This window comes from Benincasa hispida, chromosome 7, assembly GCF_027475165.1.
Source record: "Benincasa hispida cultivar pf3 chromosome 7, pf3_genome.v1.1, whole genome shotgun sequence".
NCBI classification, from domain to species: domain Eukaryota; kingdom Viridiplantae; phylum Streptophyta; class Magnoliopsida; order Cucurbitales; family Cucurbitaceae; genus Benincasa; species Benincasa hispida.
This window is the reverse complement of record NC_143484.1, coordinates 45,115,806-45,139,453: the sequence shown is the minus strand read 5'-3', so window position 1 is coordinate 45,139,453 and position 23,648 is coordinate 45,115,806. Positions and strand designations below refer to the sequence as shown.

General features: G+C 38.2%; 2 protein-coding genes and 1 pseudogene across 2 annotated transcripts; 1 reads left to right on the top strand and 2 right to left on the bottom strand.

Moving 5' to 3' along the window:
* Positions 1 to 11,647: 11,647 nt before the first annotated feature.
* LOC150035193 (uncharacterized) lies at positions 11,648 to 12,678 on the bottom strand. The gene is made up of 3 exons (XM_090315263.1): positions 12,673 to 12,678; positions 11,987 to 12,391; positions 11,648 to 11,767 (listed from the first exon to the last, which is right to left on the bottom strand). The coding sequence occupies exons 1-3, from the start codon at positions 12,676 to 12,678 to the stop codon at positions 11,648 to 11,650; spliced, it is 531 nt and encodes a 176-aa protein (XP_090171389.1).
* Positions 12,679 to 13,199: 521 nt separating this feature from the next.
* LOC120081614 (uncharacterized) lies at positions 13,200 to 14,743 on the top strand. The gene has a single exon (XM_039036642.2). It carries the CDS (start codon positions 13,245 to 13,247, stop codon positions 14,433 to 14,435), a length of 1,191 nt encoding a protein of 396 aa, XP_038892570.1. The 5' UTR covers positions 13,200 to 13,244; the 3' UTR covers positions 14,436 to 14,743.
* Positions 14,744 to 15,160: 417 nt separating this feature from the next.
* Positions 15,161 to 23,411, bottom strand: LOC120081072 (pentatricopeptide repeat-containing protein At1g11290, chloroplastic pseudogene; annotated as a pseudogene).
* Between the last annotated feature and the right edge of the window lie 237 nt (positions 23,412 to 23,648).

The window sequence follows — 23,648 nt, the reverse complement described above, 5'->3', positions numbered from 1 at the left end:
GTGGATTTTTCTACTGTCTCTAAACTTTTTGAAATTTGCCGATTGTGTGTGTATCTTCCAAAACCTACCAAATGCCACTATTTATAGGCTATTTGGCAAGTAGGAGATGGATTATATGGACACTAATAATGTGTAATGTTGAGACACATGGACAACAGTTTGGGAAATGGAGGCATGACACATGGTCAATGGACACTAAATATAAGCATCTAATGGGCATCTATTATCATATAATCTTTATAATACTCCCCCTTATATGCTTATTATATATATGAAATATGCCTCATTAAAACTTTACTAAAAAAAAATCCCAATGGGAAAAAATCCTAGTGAAGGGACAAGAGTACATATTTCATATAATTTATACTCCTAAAAATTATATTTGCTTTCCCTCATGGAAACATCACTTGAGATCTTTGAGTTTCCACATTTAAATGTTGTGCACCAATTTTTCAAAGATTATGGTAGGTAATGCCTTTGTAAATAAGTCCGCCAAGTTATCTTTTGAACAAATTTATTGTACAGTGATGTCACCATTTTCTTCAAGTCATGAGTGTAGAAAAACTTTAGTGAAATGTGTTTTGTTCTATCTCCTTTAATATATCCTACTTTGATTTAGGATATGCATGTTGTGTTGTCTTAGTACAATATCGTTGGAAGATTTTTTACTAGAAGACAAACCACATGTTCCTTGAATGTGTTAAGTCATTGATCTTAGCCATACACATTCTCAACTAGCCTCGTTAATTGCAAGAATTTCAGCATGATTTGAGGAAGTATCCGTTATGGTCTGTTTCACTGACCGCCACGATACAACAGTTCCTCCATATGTGAATAGATAACCTATTTGAAATCTAGCTTTGTTTGGATCAGATAAATATCCAGAATCTGCATAACCAACCAAATTAAAATTCGATTTATTTGAATAAAACAAACTCATATCAATCGTTCCTCGAAGATAACGGAGTATATGCTTGTTCGATAACTTTTAGGTGTCGTTTAATTCCCGAAAAGGACTATGAAACAAAAGAAAAGTTATAATATCAAACTACTCTATCACTACAAAGACGTAGCAATATAAGAGTACCTCTGAGCGAAAGTGGATCTTTCCAAAGACATTGTGACAGAATTACCACATTTGAATTCAAACAAACAGATATGCATCATACTACAAATTATCGGCATGCTTAGAACAATAAACAACACAGAGAAGAGATACGTACCAGTTGAAGAACTATTCTCCACAGAAAGTCCCGTTCTCTCCAAGCGAACAGGTGCTCTCGCTTTCGTTAGAATGTCAAGCAATCGTCCACCAACACCTGTCGTCTACTCACGAATGGTCTCCACACGAACAGAACAGATGGGGATGACACCACCACTTGGAAATCTTGGTATTCTCGGTGTGAGAATCCAAAGAGTGGGCTCTGTTGGAATTTGGTAGAGGGGAGGAGGATATGAAGATCGTATACAATGATCAAGCAAGTGGGAAAATAGCAGGGTCTATCATATAGACTGTGCTTGATCGTTTAGAAGAAGTACACGATTGTGTAGGAAGTAGGTTGCAATCGTATAGATGATCGTTTAGTAAATGCTCAGCGCTAGATGATCATTCAGAGAAATGTAGGCGATTTTTTAGAAAGATGCGTGCTTGTATACTATCGTGTAGCAACGAATAGTTATGCATAGTCTTTCAATTAGCTATGCGACAGGTAGCATACACTATACGTGAGCGAATTACGTGATATCTTGCAAAATGAAAATGATTTTCATTTTATTCTTTAGTTACAAAAACTGATTGAAACTTCCCATTAACACACGGTTATGGAGAAAACTTCGGGCACAATTATCCTATAATTGTCAAATTAAAATAATAAATATAATCATATTATATTTATTAACCTATAGTCTAATATCACATATAAACCAAAGTATTTTCTCCTCCACTAGATATAAATCATATTTATATCCATTTTTCTCCAATTAATGTATCTCATACATAAAGTCAATCATATCAAATATAATTAACCAGTTCAATTATATCATATATAATCGAACTCCCTCTTGTCAATTTGAACAATTCAAACTGACCCAAAAATTAATCCTCAACTTGAATCCATTGAGCTACCAAGGGGACCTTATGGACCTATGGCTCAAAGCTCCAACGATACGTGAATAGCTGACTAAACTCTTTAGCCACAAGATCCACCATCTGTTAACTGTCATGCATTCCACTAAAGACCGACAGCTAAACTCTCCTTACCATAGATATATTTCTGTGTCCATCGAATATAACTAATCAACAGTACGATAACCCTTCACAGATGCTCGTAAGTACAGTTTCCAGCTCGTTCAAGCCATAGTGCTACTAATCCCTCTAATGAATAATACAACATAGTGCTACTATGTGTGGACACCTCTCGAGCCATGAGAAGGTGTGTGGCGCCACATCGTTCAAGCCCCGGGATCAGCCCTTAAGAAAGCAATCTATCTACTTACCCCTGCTTTGGGGAGGAGTGAATTCCATCTTATGTACCTGAGTTTCCAGCTCCTAAATTAGACGAATCCCCAAAGTGGTAGGTTTGAATCAGCGACCTGGTCACTTGCACTCATGCAAATCAAAGAACCGCCCTCAAAGGTGGGAGTTCCTAACTCACTCAAGATTGAGGTCATATTACCTATGGTCAGCCTAGTAAAGTGAAGTCTCTTTCATGAACGACGTTATATAACGAGACGTTAACACTTCGTGGTCAGGTCTTATACAAACTCTTTGTATAGGACATCCTGCTCACATATCCCCACATGAATGATCAGGATCAGACCATCTGTAGCAAGTCACAACACTTGTATCTATTCTACAAAGCGGGCCGCATCGTAGCGTTACCAGAATATGGTTTCCCTCCTATATCCATATACTAAAGACCATTTTGGTTATCACTTAAGACATGATCCACTTGTATGTTACCACATACATGCTTAAGTTACATAATGACAACCAGGGATTTTAGTTTATTGGTTTGTGGTAAAGCAAATAAAACATCCAATGTTCAAAGACAAGTAGTGAAGAAAATATAAGATATTATACATCACAAACGTTCGTACAAAACTATGTTTACAAACTACATGATACGAGAGTTTAGGGCAACATCCCCAACAAGTGGTAAGTCTGAGTCGATCCATAGGGAAGTGATTTTTTTCGTTAAGTTAATTTCCTAACTAGAGCGGTGAAGAGGGTTTTGGTATGGAAGAGATAAAACGTGCAAAATTAAAATAAAATGGTAAATGTAATCTAGAATAAGAGTCTATCTAATTTCTAGAGTAAGAGAGAGAATCCTATGTTATATCATGGAATCGATAATTAAACGAACGTTCAATTCTATGCATGCACGACACCAAATCGATTCGACTTAACTAATTTCTACAAAGACCAATAATCAATTAAATCGAAATTAATCAAGCGTCCTAATTAATAATTAAGGTCGAAAAAATCATGCCGTAATTAAACTATATGCTCTCAATTCTACTGGGTTCTTAACGATCATATAGAATTAAGAAAAACATATGCATTAAGAATGAAGATTCAATCGCATAAATTAAAAGTCAGGAAAAGCCATGTTCAATTAACCAATTTATTCTTCGAATCTGGGTTAAACATGCAATGCCAAAATTCAAGGACAACCTATAAATCTCAAGCATATACATTCAACCATTGTTACCGGGTAAAATCAAGTATAGACGAACTACGAGGAAATGTGCGAGCTTGAAATTAATTAACGAGGATATGCAATCATGATAGGGTTGTCAGTCCAACACATAAATGCAAATCTAAATTCATCAAGGTTCAAAGAAAAACATAGAATGGAAGAACATCACAATTTAATTAAAGAAAACTAAAGAAATTAGACACAGGGCTCTTGCTCAAAGAAAATTAGATAGAAGATGCCTTTTAATTCATAGACAAGTCCGAGATACACATCCAATCCATCGATTACAACCCAAAACAAAAAGAAAAACTAACCTAAAGACACTAAATTCTTAAGGGAAAGGAAGAAGAATGAAGGTTAACTTCAACCTCCATCAAAGTCGGCCCCAAAATTCAGCATGTTTTGACCTAAAGACGAAGGGAGGTATTTATAGAAATCATTGCAGTGTTGCAACGCTGGCGTTATGCAAACTTCAAAGTGTTGCAACACTGCACATTCTACCTCATAGCGTCAGGCGAGTATTGCAACTCTACAGAGCATCAGCCAAACGTCAGGCAAACGTTGCAACTGTAGGATTGTATTAGCAGCAGCGGAAGCACAAGGATCATCTAAGCACTCTAATTCACTAATTTTGGCAAAATATAAAGCATGCTCTTGTAGAAAACAAGTGAGTTTCAAGACATACCTCTTGTAGAACTTCTTCAAAGCTCCTTCTCCAGCTGCTATCTTCTTCAAATCTTGTTGCAGACCACCTCAAGATCTTCCCCACTATTCTCTTGGTGCTCTAGATTGAGTTGTGGGACTCAAAACAAGCTTGAATCAAGGGATGAAGGAGAAATGCTCACTGCAGTAATCTTGTTGAAGAACCATGCAAAGGAAATAGTTTCATGAGTTGCAGTTCATGCTTGGAGAAGACAAGGCAAAGTTGATTGCATTTTGTGTGAGCAACTTGAAAGATGGATAATGGAAAACAAGCTTTTTCCATTTTGTGTTTTGTTTTTCACTTTTTCAATTTTATCACCAAATCAAATTTTAATTTTATAAAATCTATTTTGATTTTAAAAAATGAAAATTTTAATTAATTTAATTAATTAATTATTAAATAAAACTTAATTAATTTAATATCAAATATTAAATTAATTTTAACACATATTCATCTTTATATATTTAAATCATATCTAAATATATAAATTCTCCTATTCCGTTTAATTCTCAAATTAAACACGTAATTATATCTCATATAATTACTAATTCCTTAATTCTAATTTGAACGATTCAAATTAACTTATCACACTATTCTAGAGCTAGTCCGTTACGAGCTAGTAGGGGGACCTCGCGGACCTACAGATCATGGGCTCCAACGATCTGAGATTAATTGGCTAAACTCATTAGACCAGATTAATCCTCATTCGTTAACTAATGGGTCACTCCATTAAAGCCCATAGTTGCACTTCCCTTACTGTAGATATATTATGTCCACATGATTTAACCATAATCAGCAAGTCGACCCTTCACAGGTTGTTTCTATAAATATCTGTTTTACCCTCAAGATCACGTCTTATTCTTCAAGTTCCTGCTGATTCTCTAATGAACAACTAGTTTATGATCCAATCACTAAACCAAACTCTCTCAGCCCAGTGAGAGGGTGGGGCCCCTTGTTCAAAACCTAGATTCAGTACTTAAGAGAACAAACTTTCTCCTATCCCTAAATTGGGTAGGCGTGAACTTCTTCTTGTACCCTATGTCCCCAGTTATCTATCCGATCTTACCCTTGAAATGGGGGTCTATTGAGCCGGTGTTGTTGAGCCAACCCTCACCTATACAAATCTAAGGGCAATTCTGAATAAACAAGAGTTCATAGTTAGCTCAGGATTAAGATTGAGTTACCTAGGTCATCTAGGTGAAATAGTCAGTCTTTAATAGTAAACAGTGTTAGAAAGTAAGAGTGACTTATTTCTTGGTCCTGATCTTATGCAAACTCATTGCATAGGACGCCCTCACTCCTCATGTCATAACATGTACGAATTAGGATCACATCGTATGTAGCACTTTACAACTCTTTGTAACAACTACAGAGTAGGCCGCATCCAATAGTGTTACCAGAATAAGGTACCCAACCTTATTCATGTACCATAGATCTTTTTTACTATTTACTCGAACCTGATCCACTCTTATGTCTCCACATAAAGTTTAAGTACTCATACAATAGTCATGGGTCTTAGTTTATTGGATTTAGACTTTCATACAATTTATGAAATCAATAATAAGTATATTTATTATAGAAAATGTTTATCATTTTACAAACTACGAGTTTTTAGGACATAAAACCCAACAATTCTCCCACTTAGACTAAAACTCCAGTGGATCAATATATACAAATATATACAATGTTGAGCTTACATGGAGAGAATAAAATGTACAAATACAATAAACTAGGGAATTACATTACCCATAAATTCTCCCACTTTCCCTAGTGATACAAAACTCGTAGACCTAGTCCTACTAGGTGACCCTCGAACACTTTAGCTGATAGGGCCTTTGTAAATGGATCAGCTAAGTTGTCTTGGGAAGCAATATGTGTGACGATTACGTCTCATTTGTGTACAATCTCCTTGATGAGATGGTACTTCTGCTCGATATGCTTTCCCCTTTTATGGCTTCGTGGTTCCTTTGAATTTGCAACTGCTTGACTGTTGTCACAATAGAGAGTGACAGCTAGGTACATATTAGGAACTACTTCCAAATCTGTCAAGAATTTTTTAAGCCATACTGCCTCTTTTGCTGCTTCGCTTGCAGCTACATACTCAGCTTCCATACAACTCTGCTTGATGCTCCTCCACACAACTGCTCCTTCGTTGAGAGTGAATACTGACCCTGAAGTTGATTTTCTTAAATCAATATCGGTCTGAAAGTCAGAATCAGTGTATCCAGTAAGGATCATATCCTTAGCACTATACACGAGCATATAATCTCTCGTTCTCCGAAGATACTTGAGAATGTTTTTAACATCAGTCCAATGGTCATGACCTGGATTGGACTGAATTCTGTTGACAGTTCCTATGACATAGCATATATCGGGACGAGTACACAGCATTACATACATCAAACTCCCAACTGCAGATGCATATGCAATTCGATTCATCTTCTCAACCTCTTGAGGTGTCTTAGGACTCTGTTCCTTAGACAAATGAATTCCATGCCTGAAAGGTAAAAATCCTTTCTTGGAATTTTGCATTTTATACCTAAACAACATCTTGTCTATATAAGATGCTTAAGATTAAGCCAATGTTCTGCTCTTGAGATTTCAAACTATTTGGATTCCAATAACATACTGTGCTTATCCCAAATCTTTCATTTGGAATTGTGAAGCCAGTCATCTCTTAAGTCAGCTAGATATTCTATCTCATTCCCAATGAGCAAAATATCATCAACATACAACACCAGAAAAGCGATAGTTTTGTTGACGATTTTCTTGTATACACAGGGTTCGTCAATATTTTGTTTAAAGCCATAATATTTGATCACGGTGTCAAATCTCATATTCCAAGATCTAGAAGCTTGTTTTAATCCATAAATGGATCGATTAAGCTTGCAAACCTTTTGCTCTTGACCCTGCTGTATGAACCCTTCTGGTTGAGACATATAGATACTCTCTTCAAGATAGCCATTAAGAAAAGTTGTCTTGACATCCATTTTCCATATTACATAATCATAAAATGTGGCTATGAACAAGAGTATTCTAATAGACTTTATCATGGCAACTACAGAGAAAGTTTCTTCAAAATCTACCCCTTCTCTTTGGGTAAACCCTTTTGCCACAAATCTAGTTTTGTAGGTCTGTACCTTACCAGCTTGGTCTCGTTTTCTCTTATAGATCCACTTGCAACCGATGGGTTTTACCCCTTCTGGTTAATCTACAAGATCCCAGACATAATTGAAATACATAGATTCCATTTCAAGGTCCATGGCTTTAATCCATTGGTCTTTGTCCACATTGTTCATTGCTTCATTAAAAGACAATGGATCCTCTAAACCATCATCTGGTATGATGAGTTGAGTTTCAGTTAAACCCACATACTGATCAGGCTGTTGCACAACCCTCCCACTACGACGAGGTATTCTTAACTCTTGAGATAATGTGGAGTATCAGTTTCATCAACAACTCTTGTTGATGGACCTGCTCTATCAACAACTCTTGTTGAAGGACCTACTCGATCAACAACTCTCGTTGATACATTTTTCGTTTCTCTAGGCATTTCTTCTATTACTAGTTTACTGTGAGGTGATGGTTCTTTTCCTCCAAGAAGGTTGCATTTTTCGATACAAACATTTTATCTTCTTGAGGATCATAAAAGAAACCACCTTTTGTTTCTTTTGGGTAGCCTACAAATAGGCACACTTTTGAACAGTGTTCCAACTTTCTAAGATTTTGCACCAACACATGTGTGGAAAACCCCAAATCCTGAAATGACGTAAATTTCCTTTACTTCCCATCTAGAGCTCGTAAGGTGTTTCAGAAACAATTTTCGAGGGAACTATGTTTAAAATATATACCACAGTCCCAACTGCGTGTCCCCAAAAAGAATTTGGTAACTGAGCGTAACTCATCACGGAACGAACAATGTCCAACAAGGTTCTGTTTCTCCTTTCTGCCACACCATTCTGCTGAGGTGTGTCAGGGACTGTGAGTTGAAACTGAATTCCATGTTCTATCAAATAGTTCTGGAATTCTATGTCCACATACTCACCACCTCGATCTGATCGAAGTATTTTGAGATGCTTAATTTTGAGAGCTATAATGCTTAATTTTGTTCCAATGTCTTTTAGTTGGAGAATAACTATATTTTACTAAATTTACTGAAAATGCAATATCTGGTCTTATATTATTAGCAAGATACATAAGTGCACCAATTACACTAAGATATGGTACTTTAAGATCAAGAAGTTCTTATCATCTCGAGGTCGAAATATGTCTTTCCTCACATATAATGAACGAACTTCCATTGGAATGTTCAATGGTTATGCTTTGTCCATATAGAACCTTTTCGAAACTTTTTTTGTATAAGTTGATTGATGAACAAATATCTCATCTGCTAAATGTTCAATTTGCAAGCCAAGACAATTTTATTCTTCCAAGATCTTTCATCTTAAATTCTTTCTTAAGAAATTATGTTGCCTTTGAAAACTCTTCAAGGATTCCAATTATATTTAAGTCGTCAACCTATACAGTTATAATAGCAAATCATAACTGTGATTTCTTTATAAAAACACATGGACATATTGGATTATTTTGATATCCTTCTTTCAACAAGTATCCACCCAGGTGATTGTACCACATTCGTTCTTATTGTTTCAATCCATATAATGACCTCTGTAACTTTATTGAATACAATTCCCAGGAATTTGATTTATATGTTTTAGATACCATAAATCCTTATGGATTCTCATATAAATATCATTATCAAAAGATCCCTATAAATATGTTGTGACTATATCCATAAGAAGCATGTCCAATTTTTCATACACAGTCAGACCAATTAAATATCTTAATGTAATTACATCTGCCACCGGAGAATACATCTCCTCATAATCAATACCAGGTCTTTATAAAAAACCTTATGCAACTAGTCTTGCTTTATATCTTGTGATCACATTATTTTCATTTCTTTTTCTCACAAATACTCATTTGTATTCCACAGGTTTGACACGTTCTGGTGTTCAGACTACTAGTCTAAAAACTCGACATTTTGAAAGTGGGTTTAATTCTGCCTCGATTGCTTCTTTCCACTGAAGACAATCTTTTCTATATCGACATTCTTCAATAAATTTTGGTTCAGAATCCTCATTTTCATATATAATATCAAGAGCAATATTATATGCAAAAATTTTGTCAATAACTACATGTGTTCGGTTCCATCTTTTTCCTGTCATGACATAGTTTATTGAAATCTCATTATTATCTTTAGGTATTTCACCTTCCTCACTAATCATGTCGATGATTTTCTCATGGGTATGTATATCCCCAACCAAGTCTTCTTGACTATTTATTGTCTTTCTTTTTCGAGGATTTTTATCTTTGGAACCTATTGGTCTACCACGCTTCTGGTGTGTTCCAAACTCATTAGTGACAACTTGCTGTGTTGGGATTTCAATTTTCAATGGAACATTTGCAGCTGGTATATGTGATTTAGTTACTTTCTTTGCATCTATAAATACATTTGGTAATTGATTTGCTATATTTTGCAAATGAATTATCTTTTTAACTTCAAGTTCACATGATCTGTACGGGGATCTAAATAAAACAATAACGATGCATTTCATGTAATTTCTTTTTCTAACTTCTTAATTCCTCCCCCTAATGTTGAAAAATTTGTCTCATTAAAATGACAATCAGCAAATCATGCAGTAAATACATCATCCGTTAGGGGTTTAAGATATTTTTTAATTGATGAGAAATCATATCCAATATATAATATTAACCTCCTTTGTGGACCCATCCTAGTACATTGTGGTGGAGCAATTAGAACATATACTGCATATTCAAAAATTCTCAGATGGGAAATATTTGGCTCATGGCCATAAGCAAATTGTAATGGCAAGTACTCATGATAAGCTAATGGCCTAATGCGTACAAGTGCGCTGCATGCATAATAGCATATCCCCATACAGATGTAGGAAGCTTAGCTTTCATAAGAAATGGTCTAGCAATTAACTGCAAACGTTTTATGAATGATTTTGCTAAACCATTTTGTGTATGAACATAAGTTATATGATGTTCAACACTTATTCCAATTGACATACAATAATTATTAAAAGCTTGGGATGTAAATTCACCAGCATTATCAAGACAAATGGTCTTAATTGTATAATCAGGAAATTGTGCTCTTAACTCAATTATTTGAGCAAGTAATCTTGCAAATGCAAGATTTCGATTTGATAATAAGCACACGTGTGACCATCTGCTGGATGCGTCTATTAATACCATAACATATCTAAATGGTCCACTTGGTAGGTTAATAGGTCCATATGTATCACCATGAATTCGTTCTAAAAATGTAGGTGATTCAATCTCCACTTTAGCTGGTGATGGCCTAATTATCAATTTTCCTTGAGAGCAAGCATCATATGATAATTCATTAGATTGAAGAATCTTCTGACTCTTCAATGGATGTCCATTTGAATTCTCAATCATTCTCTTTATCATTATAGACCCTAGATGACCTAATCTGTCATGCTAAATTGTAAACATGTCTGGATTCATGAACTTCAAGTTCATTGTTGCATATGTTTCAATTACTCGTATATGAATATAATATAATCTAGAAGATAAAGTAGGAAACTTTTTCAGTATACGTTTTTCATTTGAGACAGTAGATGTGATATACAGATATTCCATGTTATTCTTACTATCAGTCTCAATATGATAACCATTGCAATGTATATATTTAAAACTAAGTAGATTTCTCTTTAATTGACTAGAAAATAATGCATTGACAATTGTAAATTTTGTTTCTCTAAGAAAAATAATATTTGCTTTTCCAAAGCCTTCAATCAGATTTGCAGAATCTGATACCGTATTAACTTTTACTTCCAGCATTATCAATTTGAAAAAATATTTTCTATTTGTAAGTATTGAATGTGTAGTTGCACTGTTTGCCAAACATAGATCTTCTTCACTCATTTTTGAGTCACTTAACATATGAAAATGATTCAGGTTTCTTTAAAAGAAAATAATTACAATAAGAAAAACAATATTTGGAATATACAAAGGTTAACACACTAAAAGAAAAAAAACATGGAGATGAAAAAACAACATTAAGTCTAGATATTTTCAAAGTCAAATGAAACACTTCATGTTCCATCAATTCTGCTGATTTTCTCTTCAGAAGATTCAAAGAAGTCCGTCACATCCAAATTTGTCATATGAGGTGGGCCAAATAATGTCATTATCCTAGTATGCAAATTTTGTTTCCACATTTTTCTCTTTTTTCCTTTAGAGCGGCTTGATAGAGATCAACTAAGTGTTTTGATGTATAACAGATACGTGACCAATGCCCAGTCATTCCGCATCGAAAACATTTATTTTCAACACCTTTTGAACTCATATATTGTGGAGTTTTTTTTTTTTTTTTTTTGTGATCATCATTTTGTGTGGTTCTTTTGAAATTTGAATGATTAAAATGACCACCATGAAAATAATAATTATTTCTTCCTTTGCCACGATCACGACCTTGACCACGATCTCAACCTCGACTATGATCATTATTAAAATTCATAGCATTCACTTCAGGGAATGGTGTCGTTCCGGTTGGTTGAGATTCATGATTTTTTATTAATAACTTGTTATTTTGTTCAGCCACAAGAAGACATGAAATTAATTCAGAATATTGTTTAAAACCTTTCTCTCGATATTGCTGCTGTAGGAGCATATTCGAGACATGAAATGTAGAAAATGTCTTCTCCAACATATCAACATCAGTAATTTTCTCTCCGCACAATAACAATTTTGAATTGGTTTTAAATAGTGCGGAGTTGTAATCTTTTACTGATTTGAAACTTTGTAGCCTCAAGTGCATCCACTTATAACGAGCTTTAGAAAGAATAACTGTTTTTGTATGATCATACCTCTCTTTTAAATTTTTCCACAAGATACTGGGATCTTTTATTGTAAAATGCTTCATTTTCAATCCCTCGTGGAAATGATGATAATCATAGCTTTTGCTTATGATGTCGTATTTCCTTCTTTAATAGTCTCTCCAAGATTCATAGCATCTAGGTGGATTTCGGCATCGAGCACTCATGACAAATAATTATTGTCGTTAATATCAAGGGTGAAAAATTCTAATTTTATGAAATTTGTCATGGCAACACTATCATAAAATATTGTATTTATATTAGAACTTTAATAGATGCAAAATAACATTAAATTTATTAATTATAATGAAAAGGGAAAAATCGAAAAGGAAAAAACCGACATATCTTTAGAACCTACCTTTAGCGAGGAAAAATAATGGAGCTCGTGCTGATAACGTTTGTAAATTTAAGGAGCACAACGGGAACACATATGCCAATAAAATATAATACTAAAATAAATAAATATAATATAACTATATGAAATAAATAAATTAAACATAATATATATAAATATATAAGATAAAATAAATAACAAAAGTAAATACAATAACAAATTATAAATTTCTCCACTTCCTCCAAACTTTTTGGAATTTGCCCAATGTGTGTTTCTTCCAAAATCTACCAAATGTCATTATTTATAAACAATTTGACAAGTATGAGGTAGATTACATGGACACCAATGATCTGTAATGTTGAAACACATGGACAATATTTTGAAAAATGAGGGCATGATACATAGTAAAAGGAAACTAAACATAAACATCTAATGGAGTCATGGACATCCATTATCCTAGAATAATTATAGTATCGACCATATATTTTCCATTTTCGAATCTCAATATACCACCATATATATAATTATATTTTAGAAACGCCTAAATTTGAGAGCTATAAACTTCAAAATCAGACATGAAATGGGTTTCCGGTTTCCACACTGGGATGATCGTGGAGCTTAAAACCCTAACTAAAACCCTTGAAAATTTTCAATCCAGTCCCAAAATGTGTAAAATTTCCTCCACATTTCTTCTATATTTCATCCAAAAACGTTTCCTCAGTACGGTTTCTAGTTCTACAATTCCTTTACCATTTGTGTCTACCATCGAATTCCTCAAAAATTCTTGTGGGCTCGCCTGTCAAACACTCCAAATCGATGAAAAAAACTCCCACAAGTACGAAGCCATTATCGGTTTCTTCAGATCACATGGATTCGATAATTCGCAGATCGCCAATTTGGTCTCGAGGCGACCTTCGATCCTTCAATCGAGAGTATCGGACAATCTGAAGCCTAAACTGGAGTTCCTCGAGGAAATCGGGATCGTCGGTCCTTTACTTCCTAAGGTAATTCTATCGAACCCTCGGATTCTGCAAACGAGCTTAGATTCCCAGTTGAAACCATCATTTTGTTTCATAAAGAGAATGCTTGAATCGGATGAACAAGTAACTTTTGCTATTTGTCGTTCTTCGTGGCTTTTAACTGCTGATTTCAAGGGTATTATGCAATCTAACATTAATGTTCTGGTTAGTGAAGGAGTATCTTCCAGGAATATAGCGAAATTGATTGTACTGCAGCCTAGAGCTATTATGCAAATGGTTGATAGAATGGTTTATGCAGTGAAAACCGTCAAGGAATTGGGCATTGAACCAAACGCTCATATGTTTGTTTATGCAGTTAAAGTAATGGTTTCAATGAAGGATTCAACTTGGAAGAAGAAAATAAATGTTTTGAAGAGTTTGGGATGGTCTGAGAAGGAGATTTTTGCAGCATTTAAGAGAGAGCCACTTTGTTTAGCACGTTCGGAGGAGAAAATGAGGGATGTTGCAGATTTCTGTTTGAACACTGCAAAGTTGGATCCAGGAACTGTAATTTCCTACCCTAAGTTCTTCATGTGTGCACTCGACAAGCGGCTCCGGCCAAGGTACAAAGTTCTTGAGGTTTTGAAGGCGAAAAATCTTCTTAAGAACAAAAAGATTGCTTGGGTACTTTTACAAGGGGAGAGAAATTTTGTGGAGAATTATATTCTTAAGCATTTGGATGAAATCCCAGATCTTATGGACATATACCGGGGCAATGTGGCAGCCGAAACCAGATCTGTTCTATAGGATTGGAAGGTTGTAAGTTAAAAATCTTATTCTAGTCTAAATTTCAGCATCATGATGTTCAAATGGGAGAGCATTTTTCTTGTTATTGAGCCCACTGTTTCAAATAACACTGCTTCTTGAGCTTTTCAAGATCTCTCTCTTTTCAAGTGAAGTGGGAGAGATTTGTTGTTTTCCCTTCCAATTTGAGGCTGTTAACTGAATCTTTTTCTATATATTGGTGTATATATTTGTAGTTCGAATCATCTTATTTTTATTGTACTAAAAAAAATTGAAAGTAATTAATGATTCTATTCTCTATCTTGTTGAAAGATGCCATTTGTGATCAGAAAACGAATCCTTATTGTATTATTTGTTTAGCTTCAATTTAACCCAATGGTTTTGTTAATCTCTTGTGATATTATGAGTTCTTGATGAGTTGACATCTAAGAAAAGATAAGAAAATTATAATATCTAATTATTAAGAGCCTGTTTGGTAATCATTTGGATTTTGGTTTTTTGTTTTTAAAATTAAGCTTATAGACCATTTTTACCTCCAAAAACCGAAAACAAAAAACGAAATGTACCAAATGAGGCTTAAGGAATTGAATTAGTAAGAAACAAAAGAATTCTTTTCAAACCATTTTACCTCTTTGTTGGTATAACTATAAATACAACATATCTTTTGCTTTAGGTTTTCAGTGGTGGGTGTTATAACTAACAGGGATGAAGAATTTTAGGCTTAAAATTCACCAATAATCTCCACAAGAACAAGTTCCATTTTTGAAATGATGAAATCTTTGCATATCTCTTACTACGTTCTCCCTTCCGGTCACGAGTGATATATACTTGGTTGCATTGTGGCAATCTCCACACACTCATAGGTTCTTTCAGACACGTATTGTTGTACCGAGACTAGTATTTAAAAGACCGAAACTAATGGAGAGCTTCTCACTATGACTACTGAGAAGCTGCTCTGTGTCACGATCATGCTTGTCCAGGGCCTGTTGTCCATGGCCGCATGCCCGATCCAACCCCCTTCTAACATACTTTCATATCATGTATTGTATTAGCTTAGTTAGCTTGATTTCTTTACATTTTCATTGTAAGTGACCACTCGCCCTTTTGCATATGCAAGGGTGCCAGTTGGTTTTTTGTTCAGAATGCACTATATGAGGATAAGACTAACCATCACTTCCCCATACCCGGAGTAGTACTCTATAAAGCTGTTGTTGTTGCTTATTGCTTTCTAGTCTATTACAATCTTTCTTTCTTTATTCACACTCACAAAAACTGCTTACGAAAACCTTTTCTCCAAACCCGTATTCTAAAACTGTTTTCCCTAAAACAAGGGTGGAGGTTGCAAGAGGCACTTGGTGTGCCACCGGCAGTCCGTATTCGAATTGGCTGACTTGTTCATGAGTGGGAACAAGTGCCGCACAATCGCTAAGAGAAGCTCCCGAAAGAGCGATTGTGACAGTTGGTATTAGAGCCAAGTCGGCTCATAGAGGGAAAGATTAGTGATCATGTCGGCGATGAAGAACCTGAACAAGTCTCACTGGATAGGTTGGTAAAGATGGAAGAGCAAATGCTCTACTTGAGAGAGCTCCCGGATAGTATCCGTTTCCTAGAGACTCGGCTACAAGAAGTTGCTGAGAAAGCCGATGGAATTGATGCGGTAGTGGGCCGCCTAGACGGATTACCCGTCAGAGAACTGATGATGAGGGTAGAGACCTTGAGACCAAAACAGCACGATCCGGCAGCTTTGAACGTGGTGATAGCTCATCGGGCTCTGTTGCCCACATAGAGGAGCGCGTCGAAGAGTTGGACGGCTCCTAAAAAGCAATACTTCAGATGGTAACCGATTTTTCTGAAGACTTTCGGTCGGCTCTTGACGTCGTCAGAGCCAAGATAGCGGATGTGAGCGCAAGGGTGAATCTCACCATTCGAGCGGTAGGGAACCAAGCCCCATCTGGGGGAGCAATGGCAGTAAGCAGAATAAAAATCCCAGAACCGAAACTCTTCTGTGGGGTGCGGGAAGCAAAAGCCTTGGAAAACTTTATCTTCGACCTTGAGCAATACTTCAAGGCGATGAACACGGTGACTGAAGAGTCGAAAGTCACACTAGCAACGATGCATCTGGCTGAGGATGCAAAACTATGGTGGAGATCGCGATTTACAGACATACAGGAAGGACAATGCATAATTGATACTTGGGATAGATTGAAACAAGAACTTCGCTCGCAGTTCTTCCTTGAAAATGTCGAGATCCTGGCTCGACGAAAACTCCGAGAGCTGAAGCAAACAGGTAACATCAGGGACTACGTAAAACAATTTGCAGGACTCATGTTGGACATACGAGATATGTCCGAGAAAGACAAGGTCTTTTTCTTTGTCGAAGGGCTGAAACTGTGGGCGAAATCAAAATTATATGAACAGGGAGTACAGGATCTCCCCTCTGCCTATGCGGCAGCTGAACGGCTATACGACCTTAGCACTGACTCGCAAGATGTGAGGAAGCAGTCAACTTCCTCAAATAGGGGAAATAGAAACAGTCGTTCCAGTCCTCCCAGACCTGGGGGAGGAGACAAGAACACAGGGGGGGACCGTAAACCATCCCAACCGAGATCAAGAAACAACTAGCGAGGGCCGCCGCAATAGCATAACAATTACAATCGCCCCCTATCTTGTTTCATATGTAGAGGGCCACACAGGGCGGGCGAATGTCCAAATCGGACCGCGTTCAATGCTTTTCAAGCCACATTAGCCTCTAGCTCAGAAGACAAGGCTGAACTGGGGGAGACAATAATCGAGCCAGCTGCAAAAATTGAGAATCCCAGGATGGGGGCATTAAAATTCTTATCTGCGCTCTAGAAGAAAATGGGAAAGGCGACGGAGCCACTAGAGAGAGGACTCATGTATGTGGACTCTTGGGTCAACCAAAGATCGGCCAAGAGCACTATGGTCGACTCTGGGGCCACTCATAACTTCATGACTGAAACGAAAGCCCACCGCCTGAACTTGACCTGGGAAAGAGATGCAGGAAAGATGAAAGCTGTGAATTCTGCAACCCTACCAATTATGGGTATAGCGAAGAGAACTCCGGTGAAGTTAGGAGACTGGAAGGGCCTCGTTGACTTCGTGATTGTCAAGATGGATGATTTCGACGTGGTATTGGGGATGGAGTTCCTACTTGAACATAAAGTTATACCAATGCCCCTCACCAAATGTCTAGTCATTACCGGATCCACACCCACCGTAGTTCAAGCCAGTATCAAGCAGCCAAATGGGGTGAGAATGATCTCAACCCTCCAATTGAAGAGAGGCCTGACCCACGACGAACCCACGTTCATGGCCATCCCGATAGAATCAGCTGAATCCATAGAAGAGGAGATCCCCCGAGACGTTCTATTTATCTTGGAAGAGTATCGAGATGTCATGCCTAAAAGCTTGCCCAAGTCCTTACCCCCACGAAGGGGGATTGACCATGAGATCGAGTTGTTACCAGGGGCAAAGCCGCCCGCCAAGAATGCATATCGGATGGCCCCGCCAGAATTGGCCGAACTCCGAAAACAGTTAGATGAACTGTTAGATGCGGGATTTATCAAACCAACAAAGGCCCCTTACGGAGCCCCAGTACTGTTTCAGAAGAAGAAGGATGGGAGCCTCCGGTTATGCATCGACTATCGAGCCTTGAACAAGCTCACAGTCTGCAACAAATATCCCTTTCCTATCATTACTGACTTATTTGATCGGATTCACAGCGCTAAGTATTTCTCGAAGCTGGACCTGCGGTCAGGATATTATCAGGTTCGAATTGCTGAAGGAGACGAACCTAGACGACCTATGTCACGAGATATGGAGCCTTCGAATTCCTCGTGATGCCCTTTGGCCTCACCAATGCTCCAGCAACTTTTTGTACCTTAATGAACCAAGTGTTTCACGAATATCTCGACAAATTCGTTGTAGTGTATCTCGATGACATTGTGGTCTATAGTGCCTCGCTGGAGGACCATCAACATCACCTCCAACTAGTTTTCGAAAAACTGAGGAAAAATCAATTGTATGTAAAGAGAGAGAAGTGCTCATTTGCCCAAGAGCGCATAAATTTCCTCGGCCACGTGATTGGGTGTGGTCGGATTGGTATGGAAGAGGGCAAGGTGGCCGCGATCAGAGACTAGAAGGTACCATCATTCGTGACCAAACTACGATCCTTCCTCGGACTAGCCAACTACTATAGGCGGTTCGTAGAAGGATTCTCAAGAAGAACAGGGCCATTAACCGAACTGCTGAAGAAAGATAGCCAATGGAGCTGGACTCCTGAATGTCAAGCCGCCTTTGAGGGCTTGAAGAAAGTGATGATTGAGGGGCCGGTCCTCGAAATTGCCGACGTGACCAAGCCATTTGAAGTTGAAACTGATGTTTCTGACTTCGCGTTAGGCAGTGTCCTCCTCCAGTACGGACACCCCATCGCATATGAGAGTAGGAAACTAAATGATGCCGAACGGAGGTATGCCGCCTCCGAGAAAGAGATGTTAGTAGTAGTTCACTGCTTGAGGGCCTGGAGACAGTATCTCTTGGGGGCCAAGTTTGTGGTCAAGACCGACAATAACTCCATTTTTCGCTTCTTCAACCAACCGAAGTTGTTGTCGAAACAGGCACGGTGGCAGGAGTGTCTAGCGGAGTTCGACTTTCAATTCGAACATAGACCGAGGAAAAGTAACCAAGCGGCCAATACTCTTAGCCGAAAGAGCAAACATGCGGCCCTGTGCATTTCGCCTGCCTACAAGCAAGTACGTTGAGTGCAACAGTACGAGAAACTGTCAAAACTCACTTGACAAACGACACAGCAGCACAGGCCATCATACAGTTGGCCAAAGAGGGGAAGACACGCCAATTTTGGGTGGAAGACGATCTACTATACACCAAGGGCAACCGCCTCTACATCCCCAGATCCGGGGAGTTACGAAGGTTGCTGATGAAGGAGTGTCACGAAACACCGTGGGCAGGACATAATGATTGGTAGAGGACTTATGCCCTCCTGAAACAAGGCTACTACTGGCCAAGCCTTCGAGATGATGTCATGCAATTTACCAAGACTTGCCTTGTCTGCCAACAAGACAAGGTCGAAAGGGCGAAATTAGCGGATCTGCTGGAACCCCTACCTGTGCCCTCTAGACCATGGGAGAGTTTGTCTCTCGACTTCATCACCCATTTGCCCGAGGTGAGAGAGTTCGAATCGATCCTTGTTATCATCGATCGGTTCTCAAAATATGCCACTTTCATCCCAACGCCGAAGATGTGCACAGTCGTGATGACTGCCCAGCTGTTCTTCAAACACATCATGAAATTATAGGGCGTCCCCGCGAGCATTGTTAGCGATCGGGACGGAAGATTCACTGGGACATTTTGGACAGAATTGTTCAGAATATTAGGGTCAACACTAAATATCTCCTCTAGCTATCATCCCTAAACTGATGGCCAGATGGAACGCTTCAACAGTATGCTCGAGGAATATCTGCGTCACTTTATCGACGCTAGGCAGAAGAACTGGGTCCAATTGTTAGATATGGCTCAGTTCAGCTTCAATAGCCAGCAGAGTTCCGCGACCGGAAAAACGCCCTTCGAAGTGGTGTGCGGTAGACAGCCACTCATGCCACACTTGGTGGACCACCCTTATGCAGGCAAAAGTCCTCAGGCACATAACTTCACTAAAGAGTGGAGCAAAACCTCTGAGATAGCTCGCGCCTACCTGGAAAGAGCGTCAAGAAGGATGAAGAAGTGGACTGATAAGAAGTGGAGGGGCCTCGAGTTTCAAGCTGGGGACAAGGTCCTGATCAAGCTACAACCGGAACAATTTCGTTTCCGAGGCCAGAAAGACCAATGGCTAGTAAGGAAATATGAAGGTCCAGTGGAGGTAATTGAGAAGGTCGGGAGAATCTCATATAAGGTTCAGTTACCCTCATGGATGAAGATTCATCCTATCATCCATGTGAGTATCCTGAAGCCCTATCATCCCGATCCCGAGGATGAACAATGAAATATGCTAAGGCGCCCACCGGTCACGATGAAGAATTCCGTTGAGAAAGAAGTTGCACAAATCCTGAATAAACGTACGCGCCGTATTGGAAGACCCAAACGAGAACTGACAGAGTTCTTAGTGAAATGGAAGGATCTCCCCGACGAAGAGATCAGTTGGGAGCGGGCCGAAGATTTGAAGAATGCAGCTCCAGCCATCGCAAATTTTGAACAAGGTCGGTTGACGGGGACGTCAACCAATTAAGTGGGGGAGAATGTCACGGTCATGCTTGTCCAGGGCCTGTTGCCCATGGCCGCATGCCCGATCCAACCCCTTCTAGCATACTTTCATATCATGTATTGTATTAGCTTAGTTAGCTTGCTTTCTTTACATTTTCATTGTAAGTGACCACTCGCCCTTTTGCATATGCAAGGGTGTCAGTTGGCTTTTTGTTCAGAATGCACTATATGGGGATAAGACTAACCATCACTTCCCCATACCCGGAGTAGTACTCTATAAAGCTGTTGTTGTTGCTTATTGCTTTCTAGTCTACTACAATCTTTCTTTGTTTATTCACACTCACAAAAACTGCTTACGAAAACCTTTTCTCCAAACCCGTTTTCTAAAACCGTTTTCCCTAAAACGGGGGTGGAGGTTGCGAGAGGCACTCGGTGTGCCACTGGCAGTCCGTATTCGAATTGGCTGACTTGTTCGTGAGCGGGAACAAGTGTCGCACAATCGCTAAGAGAAGCTCTCGAAAGAGCGATTGTGACACTCTGCACATCGTCTTCTACATTGTGAATCGAGTTAGTGTCGGGCACATAGCCAGTTGCCTTGATTTCATCCTCAAGTTCTTGAAAAAAGACATATATTCTCTTGGATATTGTGGATGAATTGTGCTCCCTAAATAGAAGGAAGCCCTTTCTTCATTGTTTTTCTTACTTCAGCTACCTTGCCCCATTTTGAAGCAAAAGCATAAATATTTGCAAGCAAGACATGGTAGCCACTCTCATCAAGGTTCAACTCAAACAGTTTGTTAGCTGCTTTTTCTCCCAACTCAATATTTTTGTGAATTTTACAAGCACCCAACATGGCGCCATATATCGTAATCCCTAGACTAATAGGCATGTTTTCAATAAAATCCCAAGCTTTTTTTATCCTGCCAGCTCGACCAAGAAGATTGACCATAGCACTGATCCATTGAAGGCCTCTAATCCATAGTCTTGTTTCATGTTGTTGAAATAACGAAGTCCTTCGTCCACCAGACCTGAGTGACTGCAGGTAGAGATGACACATACAAATGTAATATCATTTGGTTGGTTCTATCCCTTCCTCCAACATCTTCTCAAAAACAGCAATAGCCATTTCTGGTTCACCACTTTGCACATATCCATCCATGAATTCCATGACACAAAGGTCTTCTGATTCATTCCATCAAAAATCAATCTAGTTGTCTCCCCTAACCAACATTTTGAGTACTACCAACTAGAGTAGTTGAAATATTAACAAGCTTTGCAACCCAACTTTAATGGCATATCCATGAATAAACTTTCTCACTATTAACATTCCAACATCAGCAACAACAGGTAAAACAATAACGAATGTAATCGAATTAGGTCTTTCGCCTTCATCTTGCATCCTCAAAACCAGTTCCAATGCTTTTTTTGCAAACCCATTTTGAGAAAACCCATCTATAATCGTATTCCAAAACACCAAATCTCTCTCGGGCATTCTGTCGAACATCTTGTACACATCATCAATCTGCCTACACTTAACGTACATATTCACAACACCAGTCATTGCAAACAGATTAGCCCCAAACGAATCCGTAATCAGCTGCCCATGAATCTCCTTTCCTTTCTTTAAATCTTCGTTATCGCCAAAAACCTTCAATAAATAAGTAATACACAATAGGCTTAACATCATCGTACCTCATTCGACAAAGAAAACCAAAAGCAGTTTCCATCGACGAATTCTTCGCATACCCTTTTAACATTGTGTGGTAAAGAGCATCAAGCTTGTCCTCAATCGGCTCGGAAACACGAGCGGCCTCAGATGCTGCCATACTTGGAGAATAAACTGACAAGCTTGGTTTGAAAAAGGTGCTCATTGTAGAGGCCATTTTTGATGACCAGAGGGAAGATTTGGTGGAGTTCTTTCATGGAAGTGCAGAGCTCGAGAAGAACAGCGGCTGGGTGCCTGTAAACATGAGAGGGAATGTGGGTTCGTTTTGACAGAGTGTGAAATGGAAGATGAGATGAGGAGATGGTAATGGAGCTTGATTGCAATGGAGTTTGATTGTGAGCTTTGGCAATGGCGATGGGTGGAAGATAGGAGATAGGAACTACCAGCTGCGACGGAAAGTTTCATAAAATAACCCAAATAGTAAAAACTTTTCCATGGATAATCTCTTTTTAAAGAGAACTTTGTGCTCATTATCTTTTCCACATATGAAATGTCATTTGTAGCCCCGATTTTAAATGTTTCTCATACTCTTCTTCATCCTTTGATCTTCTCTTCCAACTACCGATCGTTTACAATTTAATGCAACCATTTATTCTTAACCAACATTGTACATTAGAATTCAATGCTATTAGATCTTAGCCATGAGACAAGTAAACGCACATTATTTTCACCTCTTCAATTTCACTCAAACACTATCATCTTCTCCATTACTCTATCACTTTCAATCAAACACGAATCGCTTTCAACTCCAATCAATTTATTTTTGGGTCTATAACAAGCATTCTTTGAATAGAAACAAATATTGTAAGTGTTAACCGAAAGTTTTAGAAGTTTGTTCACTATCATTTTTCTGATCGTGTACCATTATATATGCAATCTTGTATCGTTGTATTTTCGATCGTATATCATTAGGTATATGATCGTGTACCACAATATACACGATTGTATACCATAGCATATACGATCTTATACCACGACATACACGATCATGTACAGCATACAAGAACGTATACCATTGTATACACGATCTGTACCACAACATACAAGATCGTATACCATTGTATATATGATCGTACACATCATGGTATACGATCGTTTATCTCACATATTTTTTGTTAAGCAATTTCAATGTTTGATTGATTATTATTGTCATACCCCCTCATAGATTACTCTTTTAATCTAGAAGAGACTGTGATGGTAGCAATTATCAACCCTCTTATGGCATCCACTACACATCCAGACTGTTATGACCT

Excerpts from the sequence above, each read along its gene's own strand:
- LOC120081614 (XM_039036642.2), top strand. The coding sequence starts at position 13,245 with ATGAAATGGGTTTCCGGTTTCCACACTGGGATGATCGTGGAGCTTAAA.
- LOC150035193 (XM_090315263.1), bottom strand. Across the intron at positions 11,768-11,986 it reads GAACGACACCATTCCCTGAA|GGAATGACTGGGCATTGGTC; the intron begins GTGAATGCTATG and ends TGTTTTCGATGC.